The sequence below is a fragment of the Hippopotamus amphibius genome, chromosome 8, assembly GCF_030028045.1.
Source record: "Hippopotamus amphibius kiboko isolate mHipAmp2 chromosome 8, mHipAmp2.hap2, whole genome shotgun sequence".
Lineage (NCBI taxonomy): Eukaryota > Metazoa > Chordata > Mammalia > Artiodactyla > Hippopotamidae > Hippopotamus > Hippopotamus amphibius.
This window is the reverse complement of record NC_080193.1, coordinates 2,447,105-2,467,871: the sequence shown is the minus strand read 5'-3', so window position 1 is coordinate 2,467,871 and position 20,767 is coordinate 2,447,105. Positions and strand designations below refer to the sequence as shown.

Here is a 20,767-nt window from a genome sequence, read left to right as displayed (position 1 = left end):
AAGTGGGTTAGGCGCTTAGAAAGTTGCGTGGAGCTATGTCAGTGTTGGCTATGATTGCTGTCAGTCGTATTACTGACCGAGATGTAGAACGACACCGCGCAGCAGAGGCGCCCCACCCAGCTCGCCCACCACCCGCGGAAGATGCGGCTGCAGCCCGCCGAGGGCCCTCTGGACCAGTGGGTCCAATCGGGACCACGACCAGGGCCAGGCGGGCGAGGCGCGCTCCCCGGCGCAACAGTAACACCCGAATGTGATATTTTAGGAAATCCACATCAGGGCCCCAAACCCATAAGGAACAAAACATCGAGATGGTCCCTGGAGCCAGGTGTCTCCCACCCCAGGCCCCCCATGGCTCGGAAAGGCACGGATACTGGTCCTGCCTCGGCAGCCTCGAGCCAGCCCCACCCCGCGGCCCGATCTCGGCCCAGGGCACTGCAACTCCGGCCGCCAGAGGGGCCGCGCGGCGCCCCCGGGAACCGCGGTGAAGGGGCGGCCCTCGTGCAGCTGCGCCCGCGGGGGAAGGCGGGAACAGAGCGCGCGGGGCTTGCCGGGAGCTCCCAGGCGGCCCCGCGGCCCCCCTCCCAGCGTGCCCCGCGGCTGTGGAGGCCGTTGCCGCTCCCCGCCCGCCTGCCCGCCCGACGCGCAGTGATGGGCTTCTCTTGGTACGGCTTCGCCTGGACGGCTCATGTCTTTACCGCCAACAGTGCCCTGGACGTCCTGGTGATCGTGTTGTACTTCCTGTTGGTCCTGGGCGTCGCGCTGCGGGTAAGCGGGGCCCCCCGGGCCCAGGCGGGTGGGACCCTCCTCTGCCCGTCACCGGGCCCCTATCTCGCATCCCTGTCGTCCCTGCCCTTGCCCCTGCCCAGCCGCCAGCCGGGACCTCTGCCCCCTCTCTGTGCCGTCGCCTCCCCGCCGAGAGCAGGGCCGTGTGCAAGCCCACCTGCCCTCCCCAGCCCCGGACGCAGAGGTCAGGCGGCCCAGGTCGCGCGCAGGACAGAGTTGTTGCCCCGATAAGCCATCGTGCCGGGGGTGGCAAGAGTGCCAGCTCCCCATCCTTAGGCGCCGAAGTGCCTGGCCTGTAGTGAGTGCTTTAAGTGCACCCCATCCTCTCAGCCAGGCTGTGGGACCCGGAGGAGGAAACACAGGTCCAAAGGGGCTAGGTAACCGCCAGGGAACGGTGGAGTGCGGATTCGAACCCAGAGCCGCTGGATCCGCCGCGTGGACGTAACCACTCTGCCCGGCTGGCGAGACCTCGGAGCTCGCGTGTCATTTAGGGTCCGGGACGTTCCCTTTGAATCTGAATCGAGCGCTTGTATATCCTCCTCTAGTATAAGGTTCTCTTAATAGGGGGCAGACGGGGTCTCCTTTAGTGCCGTCTTCCTGCTGGCGCTGAACCTGTAAGCGCTGACAAAAGGGTCTGGTGCCCGTACTCCCCAGGGCCAGGCAGTGACAGATCCGAGGGCAGGTAGGAAGGCTTTGGCTGGTGTCCTGGCATCGCCCCCTGGACTAAGCTATTAAACCCTCAGAAGCCTCTCCCCGCCGGCTCCATAAGCAGGAGTGTCAGGGGACGGCGCCGCCATTCGCTAACTAGTGGGAGGGTTCATTGCGGGTCTCCCCCACCCAGCTGAAGCTTTCGTGTCCGTGCGACCTTTACTTCGGGGCGCTTCACCAGGTCCCGAGCAGGATCTTACTGTGCAGAATCTGGCCCTTCAAAGCAGGATCATCGGACAGTCTTTTGAGGGCTTACCATGCTGCGGGTGGGCAGATAGAATAATGGAAATGTGGTATCCATCCTCTTTTAAGAGAATTTTCTGTCTCTCCCAGCTCTAAAGAAGAAGTCTGAGGTATTCACCCACATCATTCAAACAATTTTTTCATATTGGCCTCAATTATGAGAAACATCCTTCTAGGTGGCTCAGGCCAGGCTCTGAGTAGTGGGCACTTTGGGATCCTTCCCCCAGCTGCTCTTACTGAATTAGGAATCCCCCACCCAGCTTTCTTCCAGGTCCAGTTGGGGTCTAGGTGTGGCCAGTGTCAGAGGGCCTGTAAAATCTGAATGCTTCCCAAGGAAGCCTGCTGTTCCTTCTGTTCTTCTAGGAGCCATAAAACATGCACTATTATCCAGAATGCTTTGATCTTTTTCCTTCTTTGTGTTGTTATTTTTCCTTTGGTCTTTTTAAAAAATCACATGTTCACTGTAAGAAGTGAAGAGACGCATACTGTCTAGAGGAATTACTGCTCTCCCTCAGCCGCTGCCATCCCTCTGAGGCTCCCAGGGGCCGTGTGTCCCTCCTTCCTTCTCAGTGCTTACACAGACACACAGGTGGAGGTTTTGTGTTTTGTGTTTACAAAAAATGTGATCGTATCATACACATTATTCTGCAGCTTGCTTTGTTCCCTTTACTGCATGATGTGGAGTCCTTCAGGTCTAGATAGAGATCTAGCTCATGTTTCTATTAGCTGCACAATAGTCACACAAACACGTGTGTGATGCAGCTCTTCCCTACACATCGACACTGAGATTGCTGCCAGGTGGTTGTTTGTAATGTGTTTGTTGGTGCTTTTGAGCTCTGTAGCGTGGATTCCCAAAATTGGGATTTCTGGGTTAGGAGGGTGTGTTTACTTGAAATTTCAGCAGATATCACTAAATGACAACCCCTAAAGCTTGTTGAGACTTACATTTCTCGCAAGCAGCATGCAAGCACATTCTTTCCCCAAGCCCTCACCAGCCTGGTTTGTTACTACTAATTTAATGGGGGAGGGTGGGGAGGCTGAGGAGTGAATAGTGGTATGATATTTCAGCTTCGATTCGCACTTTCTAGACTCAACCTCCTGTGAGATTGACCGTCTTCTCATGAGCTTGTGTTCCATTGATTTTACTTGTCTGTTGAAGAGCCAGTTTATGTGCCCATTTTTGAATTGGGTTGTTCAGCTTTGCTTTTATCAGCTTGTCTGTCTTGTGAGTTGCTAATATGTTTTTCCAAAACTATCGTTTTATAGACCAGTGGTTCTCAGCCTCAGCACTACTGACGTTTGGGACCAGATAATTCCTTGTTGTGGGGGGTCTGTCCTGTGTATTATAGGATGCTTAGAAGTATCCCCAAGCCCTACCCCTTCACAACCAAAAGTGTCTCCAGACATTGCTGAATGTCCCCTGGAGGGATGGGGCAAACATTACCTCTGGCTGAGAACCACTGGTCTAGACTCTGTTAATGTCTCTCTGCCATCTGAATTTTCTTCACTTAGAAGAAGTCAGCTATCTCTCTTTTCCTTTACATCTAGATTTCTTGGCTTGCTTAAGAAAGTTTTTCCTCACTCCAAGGTTGTATGAATATTATTCTAAATTTTTTCTCTAATATTTTATAGGTTTTAAAAAATGTTTAGGGAAGTCCTTGGTGGTCCAGTGGTTAGGACTCCACGCTTTCACTGCTGAGGGCCCGGGTTCAATCCTGGTTGGGGAACTAAGATCCTGCAAGCCAAGCAGTGTGGTGAAAAAAAAAATTTTTTTAATGTCTAGAACATCTGGAATTTCCTTTTTGCATATGATGTGTGAAGGAGCCTAGCTTTATTTTCTTCTGGTTCTTAAGCAAACCACCCTTTTCTCACTGAACGGAATTGCCCACATTTGCACAGATGGGACTCCTTTCTGAAATCATTCTTCAGCTTCTGACTGCTGAGCCCCCACAGGAAAATCTTGGTCTTATTGCTGGTACCTTGACTCCTGCAGGATGTTAAAGGGGAAAAAACTTACACTTCTGTTTGCTTGTTTGTTTGTTTGTTTCCTCTGTTATCAGTCTCAGCCCAGAGATCTTTGAGAAAGTGGTGGATGCATCTTCTGTCCAGCAGCCTGGCTGCCGTGGTTGGTGGATTATTCTGGAAAGAGAGCAGGGAGGAAGGAGGAGGCAGGGGCATGTGCGTAACCGCCTTCTTCCAAGGACCTCCTGTCTTCCAGTCTGGTTCTTTCTTTAATGGAAAGAGAGAGCGATTTTATTCATCTTAGAACATTTTGTAAATTCCTATTAAAAGTTCTAATGCACCTCTCTCTACATACAGCTGATATCTTCCTTAGGCAAGGTCAGCTCTGAGCATAATAGGCTCTAGATAAATATTTCATGAATGGATGAAATGAGACTAACTTAATGTGTCTGATTGAGACAGTTGTCCTTTGGTTTAAGGCTTTATGATGTGAGGGGACTCTGTTATAATGCAGCTACCCCAGATGATGGGAATAAGTTCACTCCTCCCACAGAAACACGTTTGTGTCAACCAGCAGTCATCCTTGGGCTGCGCTAGTCCTGGGTGATCCCGGAAATCCCCGGGACTATCTTTTGACCGTACTGGGGTCTGGGAATCAGAGCTGGGGACCTGAGGAGAGGGCCCTTGGGTGAATTGGGAGGACACCATCATCTCAGCAATGTGACTGCTCTCCTGGAAGAAGCTCGGCGGATGTTCAGCTTTGCCATTCCCAGTCAATCAGTGTATTCACTAAACCATTCATCTCCCAGATTCTGCTGGGAACCACGGCACTGGGTAGCTATCTGGGGGGAAAAGAAAGCAATATAACTTGAGTGTAGAGAAATGGACACGCCGGTGCAGTCTCGTAGCTGGGAGAGACCGTGGGCCTTCCTCTGGCTCAGCAGGTAGAGACTCCTGTTCCTAAAAAGAACGAAGGGGGTGTGGGATCTCTGCAAAGGACGTTTACCCATAAGTGAAAGTCGTCTGTATGTGAGACCTGTGTCTTTGAAGCAGTTTGGTTTCTTGGGTTTCACCCCCACCCCGCCCCTTGTTTTTAAGGCTATGCTGTCAAGCAGCCGTGGGACAGCGGCAGACTTCTTCCTGGCCGGCCGGAGCTTAGCATGGTGGCAGGTGAGTGTGCCTGGTGTGTGCCGTCCAGTCTGGGGCTGCATGCGGATTCGCTTAGGACTTTAATTTAGGTGTCTTTTACCCTCGAATAATTTGAAGTTGCTAAATCAGGAAAGCCATTTCATTAGTAGTTCCCTTCACTTCCCCCATTCAGCTCAGTGAGTTCAGTAACCATTGCTGGGTGGCTGGTAGTACAAGGCATCGCTCTAGGTTCTGGGACGCAGATTAGACGTAGTAAGTCCTGCCTTCTGGAAGCACACAGTGTAGAGTGGGAGTTGGGTGTGACTTCTTTGTTCATTATTAGAGTTATTGCTTAATGAACAAACTGTATTATGGTATTATTAAAGGAAATTGAAATAAAACAGTAGTTTTGCCACTCCAGCTTTCTTTCATACTTTTATTCAGTCAGCAAATATCCAATGGGCATGAGTAGCCTTTGTCCGGCTTCCTCGTGGCTTGTTCCTGGGGTCGGTGCTCAGGCCTCCTCTGAGCTGGCTTGGCAGCAGTGAAGCTGAAACTCAGTCCCCTTTCCCACCCCACGTTGTGGCCTGGCTCTCCCCCTTTCCTGCCGCTTTACCAGCCACTCAATCGAGGGCCCCCAGCTGCTGAACACTGGAACTCCCCAGGGCCAGACCCTGGCGTCTCCTTCCCAGTTATGCTAACATGCCTGGCTGTATATTTATATTTATAGATATAAGTATATTCTTATATATTTTTATTATATTTATATATATAAATATGTACATATAGTGCTATAAAATAATCCCTAATTTATTCTGTTCATCCTCTTCTTCCTAAGAGGCTGTTAGCTCCATGAGGGCAGGGATTTGTCTGTTTTACTCACTAATGTCTTCCTAGTTCCTGCAAGACTGTCTGACACGTGGTTGGCAATGGACATTTGTAACAGGGTCTCCCTAGGTCTGTGTACACCTAGGTAGGTAGATAGAGATGTTATATATCATATGGACGTTACACCATTTATATACCTTATTATCGGGCAGCTTAGACTGTACGTAGTTTTTCATTATTATGAGAAAGGGTAGCAAACATTACTAATAGTGAAAATAACTACTTGAGTGATTATTATGGGCCTCTTCTAAGATGATTTTTTGCTTTATATTTGTTGCTGCTAAGATGTTTGGTGCCTGAGTGTCCTCAATTATGTCTTACCAGTGCAGTTTATGCTTCCTGGTTTTAGGAAAAACCAAACCTCTGTCGTATTTAATGCTTTTAGTATTGAATGCTAACTTTATCTTATGTTACTATTGTCAATGCTGTGTTTTTTGTTTGTTTTTACCTAAAAGGCCTTGTTATTTTCAGCCTCTCAATAATTTGGTTTTAAGTGTATCTTGTGTCAAATACAGCACAGCATTTGGATTTGAATTTTGAATGGAGCAGCTATCTCTACTCAATTAAAATTGGCTTAGGAGGAATTTTGTTCATTTTCAATGCCTCTGGGGTTTTTTATTTTGAAAGTAACAGATGCTGGTTGTAAAAAAAAAAAACAAAAAAAAACAAAGTTACAATCCAAGTATAGAACTTAAAATTTTCTCCCCATTCCATTTTCATAAGCATGATTCCAGTCCCCAGAAGTGTTTTTAATATATATACTACCAGAATCACTACCATCTGTATAAATACATACAGGTTCACAAGTGTAACATGCACACACAAAATTTTAATGAGATTATATTAGAAATATTGTTTACCTTATTTTTACCACTTAATAGAGTTCCTTTATTCTTTCTGTATGCTGCATTGTATTTCATCATATTCATGTACGTTAGTATTTTAACCATTCTCTTATAATCAGTTAGATAGTCAATGTTTTTAAATTACTTCAATGGTGAAGTTACACTCCTGCTAATGTTTCTGCAGTTGCAAGTAAGTCTGTGGAGGGTGGCAACATAAGAAAGGTGGTAATGCTTTTTCCCTTCATCCCTTTTTACTTGACTTCTAATTTATGGTTAGGGTTTCTATAGAAAACATACAAATGGGAGTTCTGCCCTGGGTATAATCCCTTTCGAGGCAGTGTATTGATAAAATTCAGTTTGAGTTTACATTTGTGAAAATAGTTTTTGGAGTTAGACTAAGAATTCTGATCTGTAATTGTCTTTTGATTTTTAGATAGGTGCTTTTCTTTTTGCTGCGAACATTGGCACTGGGCACTTTATGGGCCTTGCTGGAAAAGGGGCGTCTTCAGGGATTGCTGTTGGGGCCTTCGAGTGGAATGTAAGTAGTGCCTTCTGTAGCAGCTGACCTGCACCTTTATTGTTGTCCACACGAATCTCGTAAGGAACCAAGTCTTTGATTTCTCAACAAGATTGTGCTAGTTTTCATTCTTCTCAGTGAAGTAATGAAGAGGTAGAGAACGTGTACATTCCAAGGACCGTAGGGATACAGTTAGGAGACTAGTCAGGTAGGGAAAAAATCATATTAACACTTAAAATATGTATATATATAAACATTTACATATATATGTACACATATATATGTGTGTGTGTGTACGTAGACACATATATATATATGTGTGCACATTTTCAGTATACAGTTGACCCTTGAACAACATGCATTTAAAATGTGCAGGTCCACATACATGCAGATTTTTTTCAATACATATAGTACTTGTGTTTTCATTTCGCAGATCTTTAAATTGACTAGATGTGGGGAAAAGTTTGTGTTCAGTTGGAGATCACAATATGTAGAATCAAAAGAACTAGGGTTTGGGTCCTGATTCTGTCCAGATTGTTTCAGCTTCCTGCCCTTGGGTGAGTCATTGATCAATTCCTTTGTTTTTGAGACAGATTTAGCATTATGCAGATTTTGGCTACATGGGGGTCAGTGCCCCTAACCCCCACATTGTTCAAGGGTCAACTGTATATTGAGAAAAGGCGCAACTGAGTTCTTTGAGATATTCAGCTGGTTACTAAAAAGCTCCTAATTGATTTCCTATGAATACCAGGTTTCAACTATAAAACTTATAAAATGGATTATTTGTTTAACCTGTGGAACATATTTGTTGTAGAACATAGAATTTGTTCACCTAAGTTAATATAAGTGAATTTATGTGTCTTGGGTTAATTAACCTATCTCTATATAAATCACCTGGCTTTTTTTTTTTTTTTTTTGATAAATCAGAAAGCTCACTACTTTCTGGGTCTCATCTTTCTTCTGGTAGACTGTAGAAATAAACAATACTTCTCACAGAGTCAATTCCACACCTAATAAGGAGCGTGGTCTTTACCACCATTTACCTCTCAGAATTTACTCACATCTCCTTTGTATATTCAGCGTACTTACCCCTTCTTTGTAAAGAAAGCCAGAGCCAAATGTATTACTGAATTTCAATAAATTTTGGTATAGTTTGGTATAGTTTCTCTACCATTTCTTTGAATGCTTTCTGATTTTTTTAACTGTCTTTTTTTTGTTTAATTATAAGCCACCTTCATTCCTATCTGGAAGTAGGCAAACAATAAATTTTAATAAATACCTTGAAAATTGGCTGAGTTAACCCTCTCAAATTAAGAATGCACCCCTTTATGGGTAAAGATCAAGTGCTTATAAGTTAAGTTTGTTGTACTGGAAGGTTTATGCCTGGGCTGTTATTTGCAAGGTCCCCAGTAGTGATACATTTGTTGGCTCAAAACAGCTAGTAACTGAGTTTACATCTCAGTTACTATCTTAAGAGCTTAGCCTAGGTGGGACCCTGATGTAATTGCTCTTCTTTTCTTGGTTTCAGGCTGCATTTATGCTCTGTGTTCTTGGTTGGGTATTTTCTCCTATTTACATTGAGGCTGGGGTGAGTATCCATTATCAGTTACTCTATTCTCTACAACGTGTTTTCTTACAAATACTGCATATGTACATAAAAACATCCTAGAGGACAAGATAAACTTCTCAGTGTTTTGATCCTTGTACTGACTCCCCTAAATCCTAAGAAATGCTTGAAATAACATCATTCTGACTTGGGTAAACAGAAGCCAGTAACTGCTGACTGTTTCATTCTGGACCTTACTCAAGAGTTCACCTCTTAAGGCTTTTATAGCAAACATTTTAAAACTTTGTTAAAAAATAAGGTCTAAATTAATTAAGAGAACAACTCTGTTAATGATTGGAAGACAACAGCCTAAAAATGTTAGCTCTCCCTAAATCCAAAAGAGGATATTTGAGGAACTTGACAAGCTGATTCTAAAATGTATGTAGGAGATAAGGGGACAAAAATGTAAGTGTCTGGCTGAGAGAGAACAAAGAAGAGACTGTCCAGGCCCAGCGTCCACAGGGATGCATGGAGTGACGTCACCAATATGGCAGAATAAGAGCTTTCTGTCAAAGAACTCCAGTTTAGGCAGTCATCCACAGGTGAGAGGGCATTTGTGGACTTACAGGAGCATGCTGTTGGAAAAATATACCCACGACTGGATGCATTGAAGAGAGCGAGAGGGACACGTTCACTTTACCCATGTCCCCCCTCCCCCAGGTGGCACAGCTTGGTGCCAAGAGAGACTGTCTCACCCTGGGATTTCTCCCATGGGGGAAAGTGAGAGCGTGTAAGTGCCCAGCTCCTCTAGCTGTGCAGGATGCTGCCAAAAAAACCTACTTCTTTCTCACTGCATCTAGAATATTCAGGTGTGCTATGTGACCAGGGGGCGGGAAGGGCTGGGAGAGCAGCCCCCAGGGCTCTCAGATGGCATCAGAGGAACACAAACCGTACTAACCCCCTTGCAGACTCTATCAGGAAGCCTGCCAGTGAGCCGCTGGGGCTCTTTCCCTGCACATCTCCCTAGCTGGCCCACAGACACCCCGACATTCTGTATGCCTCACCCACACACACCTCCCCACCGTGGCCAGCTCCCTTTGCTTACCCCCAGTGTGGCAGTGTCGATCCCTGGCATGAAGCTAGTGAGCACACGCAGGAAGCCAGCCTGACCCTGCGGGATTGGGAACACACACAGATGAGCACTCAGCACCACCCTTAGGGAGGGAAGCAAACCCGAGGCCGTCAGCCTGACTTTGTAGGATCAGGGAAGACAGGTGAAGCAGCTGTATCCAAGGGAAAGGTCTGAGAAAGCCTCAGAATCCCTAGCAGCACTGATGGAGGGTATTTCTCTCTAAAAACCACTCAGTGAAAACTGGAGGTGGTGACTGCTTCCTCAGATGCAGAGAAGCAACACAGGGCTTCAAGAAACCTGAGAAATCAAGGAAACTTGACAGCACCAAAGAAGACAATAATTTTCCAGTAACCAAAACCAAAGATTTGCCTGATAAAGAGTTCAAGGTAGTTGTCTGAAGGAAGCTCAGTGAGCTACAGGAAGACACAGAAAGACAATTCAACAAAATAAGGAAAGCAATACATGAAGGAAATGAGAGGTTAACAGAGAGATAGGAATCATAAAAATAGTCAAACAGAAATTCTGGACCTGAAGATTACATTGAATGAAATGAGAAATGCAATAGAGAACAACAGCAGGCTTGGCAAAGCAGAAGAAAGAGTCTGTGAAGTCAGTGATAGGTCATTTGAAGTTATCCAGTCAGAGGAGAACAAAGGAAGAAGAATGAAAAAGTGGAGAAAGCCTATGTGAACTGTAAGACACCATTAAAAGAAACAAGCTACATGTACTGGAGTCCCAGAAGGAGAAGAGAGGGAGAAGCGGGTAGAAAGCTTATATAAAGACTGGAAACTCCCCAAATCTTAGGAAAGATTTGGATATCCAAGAGCATGAAGCTCATTGGTACTGCCCCCCCCCCCCAATTTTAACCCCAAACTATCTTCTCCAAGATGCATTATAATAAACCTGTCTAAAATCAAAGACAGGAAATTTTAAAAGCAGGAAAAGAAAAAAAATTAAAAGAAAATCACATACAAGGGAACCCCCATAAGGCTGTCAGTGGATTTCTAAGCAGAAGGCTTGCAGGACGGGAGACAGTGGGATGATATATTCAAAGTAGCAAAAGAAAAAGACTACCAACTGAGAATACTTTATCTGGCAGAGGTGTTCTTCAGAAATGAAGGAGAAAAAAAGACTTTCTCAGACAAACCAAAGGTGGGGGAGTTCATCACCACTAGAGCTGCCTTATAAGAAAGGCTGGAAGGAGTCTTCAAGCTGAAAGGAAAGGATGCTAATTAGTAACATGAAAACACAGTAAGTAGGTAGTCAAAATCAAACTATCCATATATGGTAATATGGAGGTATGTTAACCACTTAACTCTAGTTTAAAGGTTAAAGGACAAAAGTATTTTTAAAAAAACCGTAGGTACAGTTATTTGTTAATAGGCACATAATATAAAAAGAGATAAATTGTGACATCAGAAACATAAAATGTCAGGTGGGAAGTAAAAGGGTAGAGTTTTCATATGCATTCGAAGTTATCACTTTGAAATAGACTGTTATATCTATAAGATGTCTTATAGAAGCTTCATGGTAACCACGAAGCAAAAAGCCATATTAGATACACAAAGGAGAAAGGAGGGAGCCAAAGCATACTACTGTGGAAAATCAGTAATTCACAAAGAGAGGAAGAAACTGCAAAACAAAAAACAACTACCAAGATGGCATTAGTAAGTCCTTACCTATCAATAGTTACTTTAAATGTAAATGAATTGAATTCTCTAATCAAAAGGCATAGAATGGATGAATGGATTAAAAATTAGCATGATGGGACTTCTCTGGTGGTCCAGTGGTTAAGACTTCATCTTTGTGGTTAAGACTTCATCTTCCCGTATAGGGGGTATGGGTTCGATCCCTGGTTGGGGAGTTAAGATTCCTTATGCCTTGCAGCCAAAAAACCAGAACCTGAAACAAAAGCAATATTGTAACAAATTCAATAAGGACTTTAAAAATGGTCCACATCAAAAAGATCTTTAAAAAAATTAGCATGGTGACTATTGTTAACAATACTATATTATACACTGAGAAGTTGCTGAGAAAGGAAATCCTAAGTGTTCTCGCTACAAAAAAGTGGCAATTATATGAGGTGATGGAGATGTTCACTTAAACCTTACTGTGGTAATCACTTTGCAACATATAGGTATATCTGATCACATCATACACCTTAAACTTGTATGGTGTTGTATGTCATAGCTCAGTAAATCTGGAAAAAGGTAAATAAAATGTATGTAGAAGAGCAAAAGCATAAGAATAGCAAAGGTATTCCTATCACAGAAAAATAAGAAGGACTTACCTTACCAAATAGCACGGCTTGCTATAAAGCTGTAGTAATTAAGACAGTTTGGTATTGACACAGGGGTAAACGCATTGACACAAGGAAGAGCGAAAAAGCCCAGAAACACTCGTGTATAAACACTTGATTTATGATATTGAGGGCATTGCAGATGACTGAAGAAAGGAGGATCAATTGGTTATCATATGAAAAAAATAAAATTAGGATCCCTATTCTACACAGAAATAATTTTGGACTGATTAAAAGCTTAAATAAGAAAGGCAAAAATTTGTCTAACTTTTTATAAGAAAGTAAAGAATATCTTTATGTCCTTCAGGTATAGAAGGATTTTTAAATAAGATACAAAAAGCCCCCAAAAAAGCGCCCAAATCTCTGGCTGACCACCAAAGTACACATGCACACCTGAGATCCCAGGGAGCCAAGCCAAAAAAAGGAGATCTATCGTGCAAAGACACGACTGCCTGGCGAGATTTGTGAGTTTGCTGTGCCAGTGACTGAGCATGTTCCCAGGCCTCGCAGGGCAGGCAGTGGAAGAAGTTATACTGGTTGGAGGTATCAAGGACAGAACTGAGGGCTGGCAAAGCAACCTGAAACTTAGGAGGGGAGCTCCAAAAACAAGGGAACCAAAGAGAGGGTTAGTCCCCAGATCTGAGTATAAATTCTGCCCAAATCCTTGACTGACTGCCAGGCAACTCACATGCAGGGAAGACCTCCAGAGGACGAGGCTGAGTCAGCAGCAGCTGGAAGCTGGGAAACCAAGCAGACATGAGCTTCTGCACTGCAGGGTAGGGGTCAGGACAGCATTTTCATGCTGTAGTCTGAGTCCAGGCAAGTTAATTCTCTACTTAAACAAGAAGCACTAATCCTCAGAAGAACAAAACAGATTCTAGAGTGCTACATCATATTATCTATGATGGCCCGTCTTCAACCAAGACTTATTAGATATGCAAAGAAATGGGAAAATAAACATGACCCACACTCAGGGAGAGAAAAAGCAATAAATAGAAGCTGACTATGAGCAGGCCCAGATGTTGATTTAACAAAGACTTGAAAGCTGCTATTGTAAATGTGTTCCAAAAAATAAAGGAAAATGTGATATTAATGAGTAAACAAACAGGTCATCTTAACAGAGAAACTGAAACTATAGAAAAGAACCAAGTCAAAATTCTTAAGTTGAAAAGCACAGTGGCTGAAATGAAAACTTCACAGGTGAGGTTCAACAGTGAAATTAAGATGGCATAAGAGAGAATCAGTGAACTTGAAGACAAAAATTACTCAGGACAAAGAACAGAGGAGAAAAAAATGAAGAAAAAGGAGCAAACCCTCACAGACCTGTGTACAGTATCAAGCAATGCACCACACGTGTGATTGGAGTCCCAGAAAGAGAAGAGAAAGAGGCAGGAAAACTTTTTGAAGAAATAATAACCAGAAATATCTCCTTAGGGGGAAAATGTTAATTTATAGATTCAAAAAGCTTAAATACCAAGTAGGAAAAACACAAAGAGAACTACACATAGGTTTACATCATAGTGCAACTGCTAAAAGCAAAGATAGGAAATTTTGAAAGTGGTAACAGAAAAGTCACACATTACATACAGGGGAACAATGACACAGTTAATAGATGACATCTCATTAGATATAGTGGAGGCCATAAAACATCAGAATGACATAGTCAAATGCTGAAACGAAGAAAAACCTGTCAACCGAGAATTCTATACCCAGCAAAAGTATTCTTTAAAAATGAAAATGAGGGACTTCTCTGGTGGCACAGTGGTTAAGAATCTGCCTGCCAAGTAGGAAGAAAGATGGTGGTGAAGTAGAAGGACCTGGAATGCATCCCTCTCCACAGATGCATCAGGAATACACCAAAAGATGCAATAATTCCCACAGAGAATCAGCTGAACACCAGCAAATGACCTCAGACACCAGAAAGGACTGCAGAGATACCAACATAACTGGGTAGGACAGAGGGAAAAAAAAAAGGAGAAAGAGGAGGAGAAGAAAGGAAAGGGATGGGTCCCACACCCTAGGGTGGGGGGATCTGAAACAGAGGGGAGATTGCCGAATTTGGGGAAATGTCCCTTATCTGATGGGGAAACCCCTTCTCCAACAGGGCATTTCCCTGGGTGAGAAAGGAGGCATTTAGGACTGTTCAAAGAGGGTAAAGCAGCTGAGCCATGGCAGATGGGAAGGAGTGAGAAACACACAGAGTGTCCGCACCACGGCTCAGCGTGTCCAGACTGAGACGTTGATTCACAGCTGAACAGGGGGTCTGGGAGCTGGAACATGGGAACTGGTGAACTGGTTCAGGGTGAGAAACATTGTTGGCAGTGGGGAGACAGGCTGAGAGGACAAGAGGGAAGAAATCCACAGCGGACAGTGCCTGCTGCGGAAAGCTGTGTGGCCATAGTGGCGGCTGAATACTGCTGACTCAAGCAGGGGGGAGGAGCCGTCAGTGTAGCCTCTCTCTCAGCGCCTGTGAGGGGCAAAGGAAGGACCCTTGTGGGCCAAGCTAATGCACTCAGGGGTAACAAAAACCCCCGAGCAGGGCTGGCCTAGAGTGCCTGCAGCTGAGAGCCAAAGCCTGCAGAGTGGCCCAGCTCTGGAGACATTCTGTTTACACCTGAGCCACCAGCGTCCCTCTGCAACAGGCACTGCCACGGCTGACTGAGCCACCGTGACTGAGGCAGGGCGCCACTGCTCACTCACTCCCAGGGGAAGGAGCCACTATTGTACCCTCTCTATCCCCACACACCAGTGCTTACAGACGAACAATAAAGGAAGCTCTGCTGGTCACAGAATAATACAAAAGGCCCAAGGTGGGTAGAAGGACACTTACAGCTGAGACCCCAAGGAAACAGAAATATTAGTATTAATTCTATTGATCTGGTCCATTCTGGGGTCAGTTCTAGTTTGTTTGTTTTTTTTAATTACAATCTTAGTCCTAAGGAATCTATGTATTTTATAACATTTTTAATTCTATTTTTATTCTATTTTTATTTTTAGCCTTTTTATATATTTCTATTTCTAGCTAAGTTTTTTGTAGTGCTGACTGTATTTCTCCTACCTTCTTTTCATCTCTATCTTTTATACTTTTCTGTTTTTCTTTTCATATATTCAGTTACACTATGCTCTTCTGTTGCCCTGTCTTCTATCCTTTTTGAGTTTATTTTATCTTAATATACTTATAGGCAATATTATTGGTCTGCTCTGTTTCCTTGCTTTATTCTCCAGATGACACACTGCTTTGGTATTTATTATTAGGTTTTGTTTTTATCTTAGTTCTAAGTATAATTGTCTGATTTCATTCTGAGAATCTTCAGTCTGTCTGCTGGTACTCTTGCTCTTTATTATATTTGATCCTAGCTTTCAAAATCTCCCTGGATTTGTGTTTGTGTGTGTGTGGTGTTTTTTTTTGTTTGTTTGTGTGTTTGTTTGTGTTTGTGTTTTGTTCTGTTTTGGTTTTGAATTTCTGTTGGTTTTCTCTTTGATTGTCAGATAGCATACTGGGGTTCTTCTGTCAGGTCTTTCTAGAGCCTTATGTTCTATTGGATTCAGTATTTGTGTGTCTTATACATGTATGTGTTTCCTTGACTTAGTATTTGTTTGACTCAACACTCACCCATTAGTCTGGGGCTTGGACAGTCTTCTTGAAACCCCTTTATTGCTGGGACAAGCAACCTCTGAAGTTTGAACTACTATGAGAAAACAAAGAAACACCATGCAGGCAAAGGAGCAGGAAAAAAACCCACAAGACCAAATAAATGAAGAGGAAATAGGAAAATTGCCTGAAAAAGAATTCAGAGTAATGATAGTAAAGATGATACAAAATCTCGATAACAAAATACAGAAAATACAAGAAACAGTTAATAAGGACTCAGAAGAACTAAAGAGCAAACAAACAGTAATGGACAACAAAATAACTGAAATTAAAAATACTCTAGATGGTATAAACAGAGTAACTGAGGCAGAAGAACAAATAAGTGAGTTGGCAGATAGAATGGGTGAAATAACTGCCACAGAGCAGGAAAGAGAAAAAAGAATAAAAAGAATGGAAGATAGTCTTAGAGTGCTTGGTGACAACATTAAGCACACTAATATTCGAATCATAGGCATCCCAGAAGAAGAAGAAAAAAAGAAAGGGTCTGAGAAAATATTTCAAGAGGTTATAGTGGAAAAGTTCCCCAACATGGGAAAGGAAATAATTAATCAAGTCCAAGAAGCACAGAGAGTCCCATACAGAATAAAGCCAAGGACAAATACACTGATGCACATGTTAATCAAACTAATGAAAATTAAACACAAAGAAAAAATATTAAAAGCAGCAAGAGAAAAGCAACAAATAACATATAAGGGAAAACCCATAAGGATAACAGCTGATCTTTCTGCAGAAACTCTGCAGGCCAGAAGGGAATGGCAGGATATACTGAAAGTCCTGAAGGGGAAAAACCTACAGCCAAGAATACTCTACCCAGCAAGAATCTCATTCAGATTCGACAGAGAAATCAAAACCTTTACAGATAAGCAAAAGTTAAAAGAATTCAGCACCACCAAACTAGCCTTACAACAATTGCTAAAGGAACTTTTCTAAGTAGGAAACACAAGAGAAGGAAAAGACCTACAAAAACAAACCCAAAACAATTAAGAAAATGGTAATCGGAACACACATGTCAATAATCACCTTAAATGTAAATGGATTAAATGCTCCAACCAAAAGACACAGACTGGTTGAATGGATACAAAAACAAGACCCTTCTATACGCTGCCTACAAGAAACCCACTTCAGACCAAGGGATACATATAGACTGAAAGTAAAGGGGTGGAAAAAGATATTTCATGCAAATGGAAGTCAAAAGAAAGCTGGAGTAGCAATACTCATATCAGACACATTAGACTTTAAAGTAAAGACTATTACAAGAGACAAGGAAGGACACCACATAATGATCAAGGGATCCATCCAGGAAGAACATATAACAATTGTAAATATCTATGCACGCAACATAGGACCACCTCAATACATAAGGCAAATGCTAACAGCCATAAAAGGGGAAATCGACAGTAACACAATAATAGTAGGAGACTTGAACACACCACTTACATCAATGGACAGATCATCCAAACATAAAATAAATAAGGACACTCAAGCTTTAAGTGACACATTAGACCATCTCGACTTAATTGATATTTATAGGACACTCCATCCAAGAACTACAGAATATACTTTCTTCTCAATTGCACATGGAACATTTTCCAGGATGGGTCACATCTTGGGTCACAGATCAAGCCTTGGTAAATTCAAGAAAATTGAAATCATATCAAGCATCTTCTCTGACCACAATGCCATGAGACTAGATATCAATTACAGGAAGAAAACTGTAAAATATACAAACTCATGGAGGCTAAACAATACGCTATTAAACAACCAAGAAATCACTAAAGAAATCAAAGAGGAAATCAAAAAAATCTAGAAACAAATGATAATGAAAACACAACAACCCAAACCTTATGGGATGCAGCAAAAGCAGTTCTAAGAGGAGAGTTTATAGCAATACAGTCCTACCTTAAGAAAGAAGAAAAATATCAAATAAACAACCTAACCTTACACCTAAAACAATTAAAGAAGAACAAAGAAACCCCAAAGTGAGCAGAAGGAAAGTAATCATAATGATCAGATCAGAAATAAATGAAAAAGAAATGAAGGAAACAATAGCAAAGATTAATGAAACTAAAAGCTGGTTCTTTGAGAAGATAAACAAAATTGATAAACCGTTAGCCAGACTCATCAGGAAAAAAAGGGAGAAGACGCAAGTCAACAGAATTAGAAATGAAAAAGGAGAAGTAACAGCTGACACCACAGAAATACAAAAGATCGTGAGAGACTACTACAAGCAACTATATGCCAAAAAATTGGATAACCTGGAAGAAATGGATAAATTCTTAGAAAAATATAATCTTCCAAGACTGAACCAGGAAGAAATAGAAAATATGAACAGACCAATCACAAGCACTGAATTTGAGACTGTGATTAAAAACCTCCCAACAAACAGAAGCCCAGGGCCAGATGGCTTCACAGGCGAATTCTATCAAACACTTAGAGAAGAGCTAACACCTATCCTTCTCAAACTCTTCCAAAATATAGCAGAAGGAGGAACACTCCCAAACTCATTCTGTGAGGCCACCATCACCCTGATACCAAAACCAGAAAAAGATGTCACAAAAAAAGAAAATTACAGACCAATATCACTGATGAATATAGATGCAAAAATCCTCAACAAAATACTAGCAAACAGAATCCAACAGCACATTAAAAAAATCATACACCATGATCAAGAGGGGTTTATCCCTGGGATGTAGGGATTCTTCAATATATGCAAATCAATCAACATGATACATCATATCAACAGATTGAAGGATAAAAACCATATGATCATCTCAGTGGATGCAGAAAAAGCTTTTGAGAAAATTCAACATCAATTTATGATAAAAACTCTCCAGAAAATGGGCATAGAAGGAAATTACCTCAACATAATAAAAGCCACATATGAGAAACCAAAAGCCAACATCGTTCTAAATGGTGAAAAACTGAAAGAATTCCCTCTAAGAACAGGAACAAGACAAGGGTGTCCACTCTCACCATTATTATTCAACATAGTTTTGGAAGTTTTAGCCACAGCAATCAGAGAAGAAAAAGAAATAAAAGGAATCCAAATTGGAAAAGAAGAAGTAAAATTGTCACTCTTTGCAGATGACATTATATTATACATGGAAAACCCGAAAGACTCTACCAGAAAACTGCTAGCACTAATTGATGAATTTAGTAAAGTAGCAGGATACAAAATTAATGCGCAGAAATCTCTTGCATTCCTATACACTAACAGCGAAAAAGCAGAAAGAGAAATTAAGGAAACTGTCCCATTTACCATTGCAACAAAAAGAATAAAATACGTAGGAATAAACCTGCCTAAGGAGGCAAAAGGCAGAAAACTATAAGACACTGGTGAAAGAAATCAAAGATGATACAAACAGATGGAGAGACATACCATGTTCTTGGACTGGAAGAATCAACATTGTGAAAATGACTGTCTTACCCAAAGCAATTTACAGATTCAGTGCAATCCCTTTCATATTACCAATGGCATTTTCCACAGAACTAGAACAAGAAATCTTATGATTTGTATGGAAACACAAAAGACCCCAAATAACCAAAGCAATCTCGAGAAGGAAAAATGGAGTTGGTGGAATTAGGCTTCCTGACTTCAAACAATACTACAAGACCACAGTGATCAAGACAGTATGGTACTGGCACAAAAATAGAAAGGAAGATCAGTGGAACAGAATAGAGAACCCAGAGGTAAACCCAAGCACATATGGGCACCTTATCTTTGATAAAGGAGGCAGGAATATACAATGGAAAAAAGACAGCCTCATCAGTAAGTGGTGCTGGGAAAATTGGGCAGCAACATGTAAAAGAATGAAATTAGAACACTTCCTAACACCATACACAAAAATAAACTCCAAATGGATTAAAGACCTAAATGTAAGGCCAGACACAATAAAACTCTTAGAGGAAAACATAGGCAGAGCACTCTATGACATACATCAAAGCAAGATCCTTTTTGACCCACCTCCTAGAATCATGGAAATAAAATCAAGAATAAACAAATGGGACCTAATGAAACTTAAAAGCTTTTGCACAGCGAAAGAAACCATAACAAGACAAGAAGACAACCCTCAGAATGGGAGAAAATACTTGCCAACGAAGTAACAGACAAAGGATTAATCTCCAAAATATACAAGCAGCTCATGCAGCTTAATACCAAAAAAGCAGATAACCCAATCCACAAATGGGCAGAAGACCTAAATAGACATTTCTCCAGAGAAGACATACAGATGGCCAACAAACACATGAAAAGATGCTCAACATCACTAATCATTAAAGAAATGCAAGTCAAAGCCACAATGAGGTATCACCTCACACCAGTCAGAATGGCCATCATCAAAACATCTAGAAACAATATATGCTGGAGAGGGTGTGGAGAAAAGGGAACCCTCCTGCACTGTTTGTGGGGATATAAGTTGATACAGCCACTGTGGAAAATAGTTTGAAGGTTCCTTAAAAAACTAAAAATGGAACTACCATATGATCCAGTAATCCCACTCCTGGGCATATATATACCCAGAGAAAACCATAATCCAAAAAGAAACATGTACCGTAATGTTCACTGCAGCACTATTTACAATAGCCAGGACATGGAAGCAACCTAAATGCCCATCAACAAATGAATGGATAAAGAAGATTTGGCATATATATACAATGGAATATTACTCAGCTATAAAAAGGAATGAGATGGAGCTATATGTCATGAGGTGGATAGACCTGGAGTCTGTCAAACAGAGTGAAGTAAGTCAGAAAGAGAAAGACAAATATTGTATGCTAACTCACATATACGGAGTCTAAAAATGGTACTGATGAAGTCAGTGACAAGACAAGAACAAGGACGCAGATGCAGAGAATGGACTGGAGAACTCGAGGTTTGGGGGGGGGGGCGGGGGGTGAAGGGGAAGCTGGGACGAAGTGAGAGAGTAGCACAGACATGTATATACTACCAACTGTAAAACAGATAGCCGGTGGGAAGTTGTTGTATAACAAAGGGAGTTCAACTCAAGGATGGAAGATGCCTTAGAGGAGTGGGACAGGGAGGGTGGGGGGGGACTCGAAGGAGGG

The 20,767-nt window shown here is 42.2% G+C and overlaps 1 protein-coding gene across 1 annotated transcript in view; it reads left to right on the top strand.

Annotated features, from left to right (window-relative positions):
- Nucleotides 1-348: 348 nt before the first annotated feature.
- The window catches only part of LOC130858459 (sodium/glucose cotransporter 1-like), a 53,468-nt gene continuing 33,049 nt past the window's right edge, over nucleotides 349-20,767 (top strand). Inside the window, 4 exon segments of the mRNA XM_057744914.1 lie at nucleotides 349-765; nucleotides 4,795-4,866; nucleotides 6,991-7,095; nucleotides 8,603-8,662. Coding sequence (XP_057600897.1) covers nucleotides 349-765; nucleotides 4,795-4,866; nucleotides 6,991-7,095; nucleotides 8,603-8,662 — 654 coding nt within the window.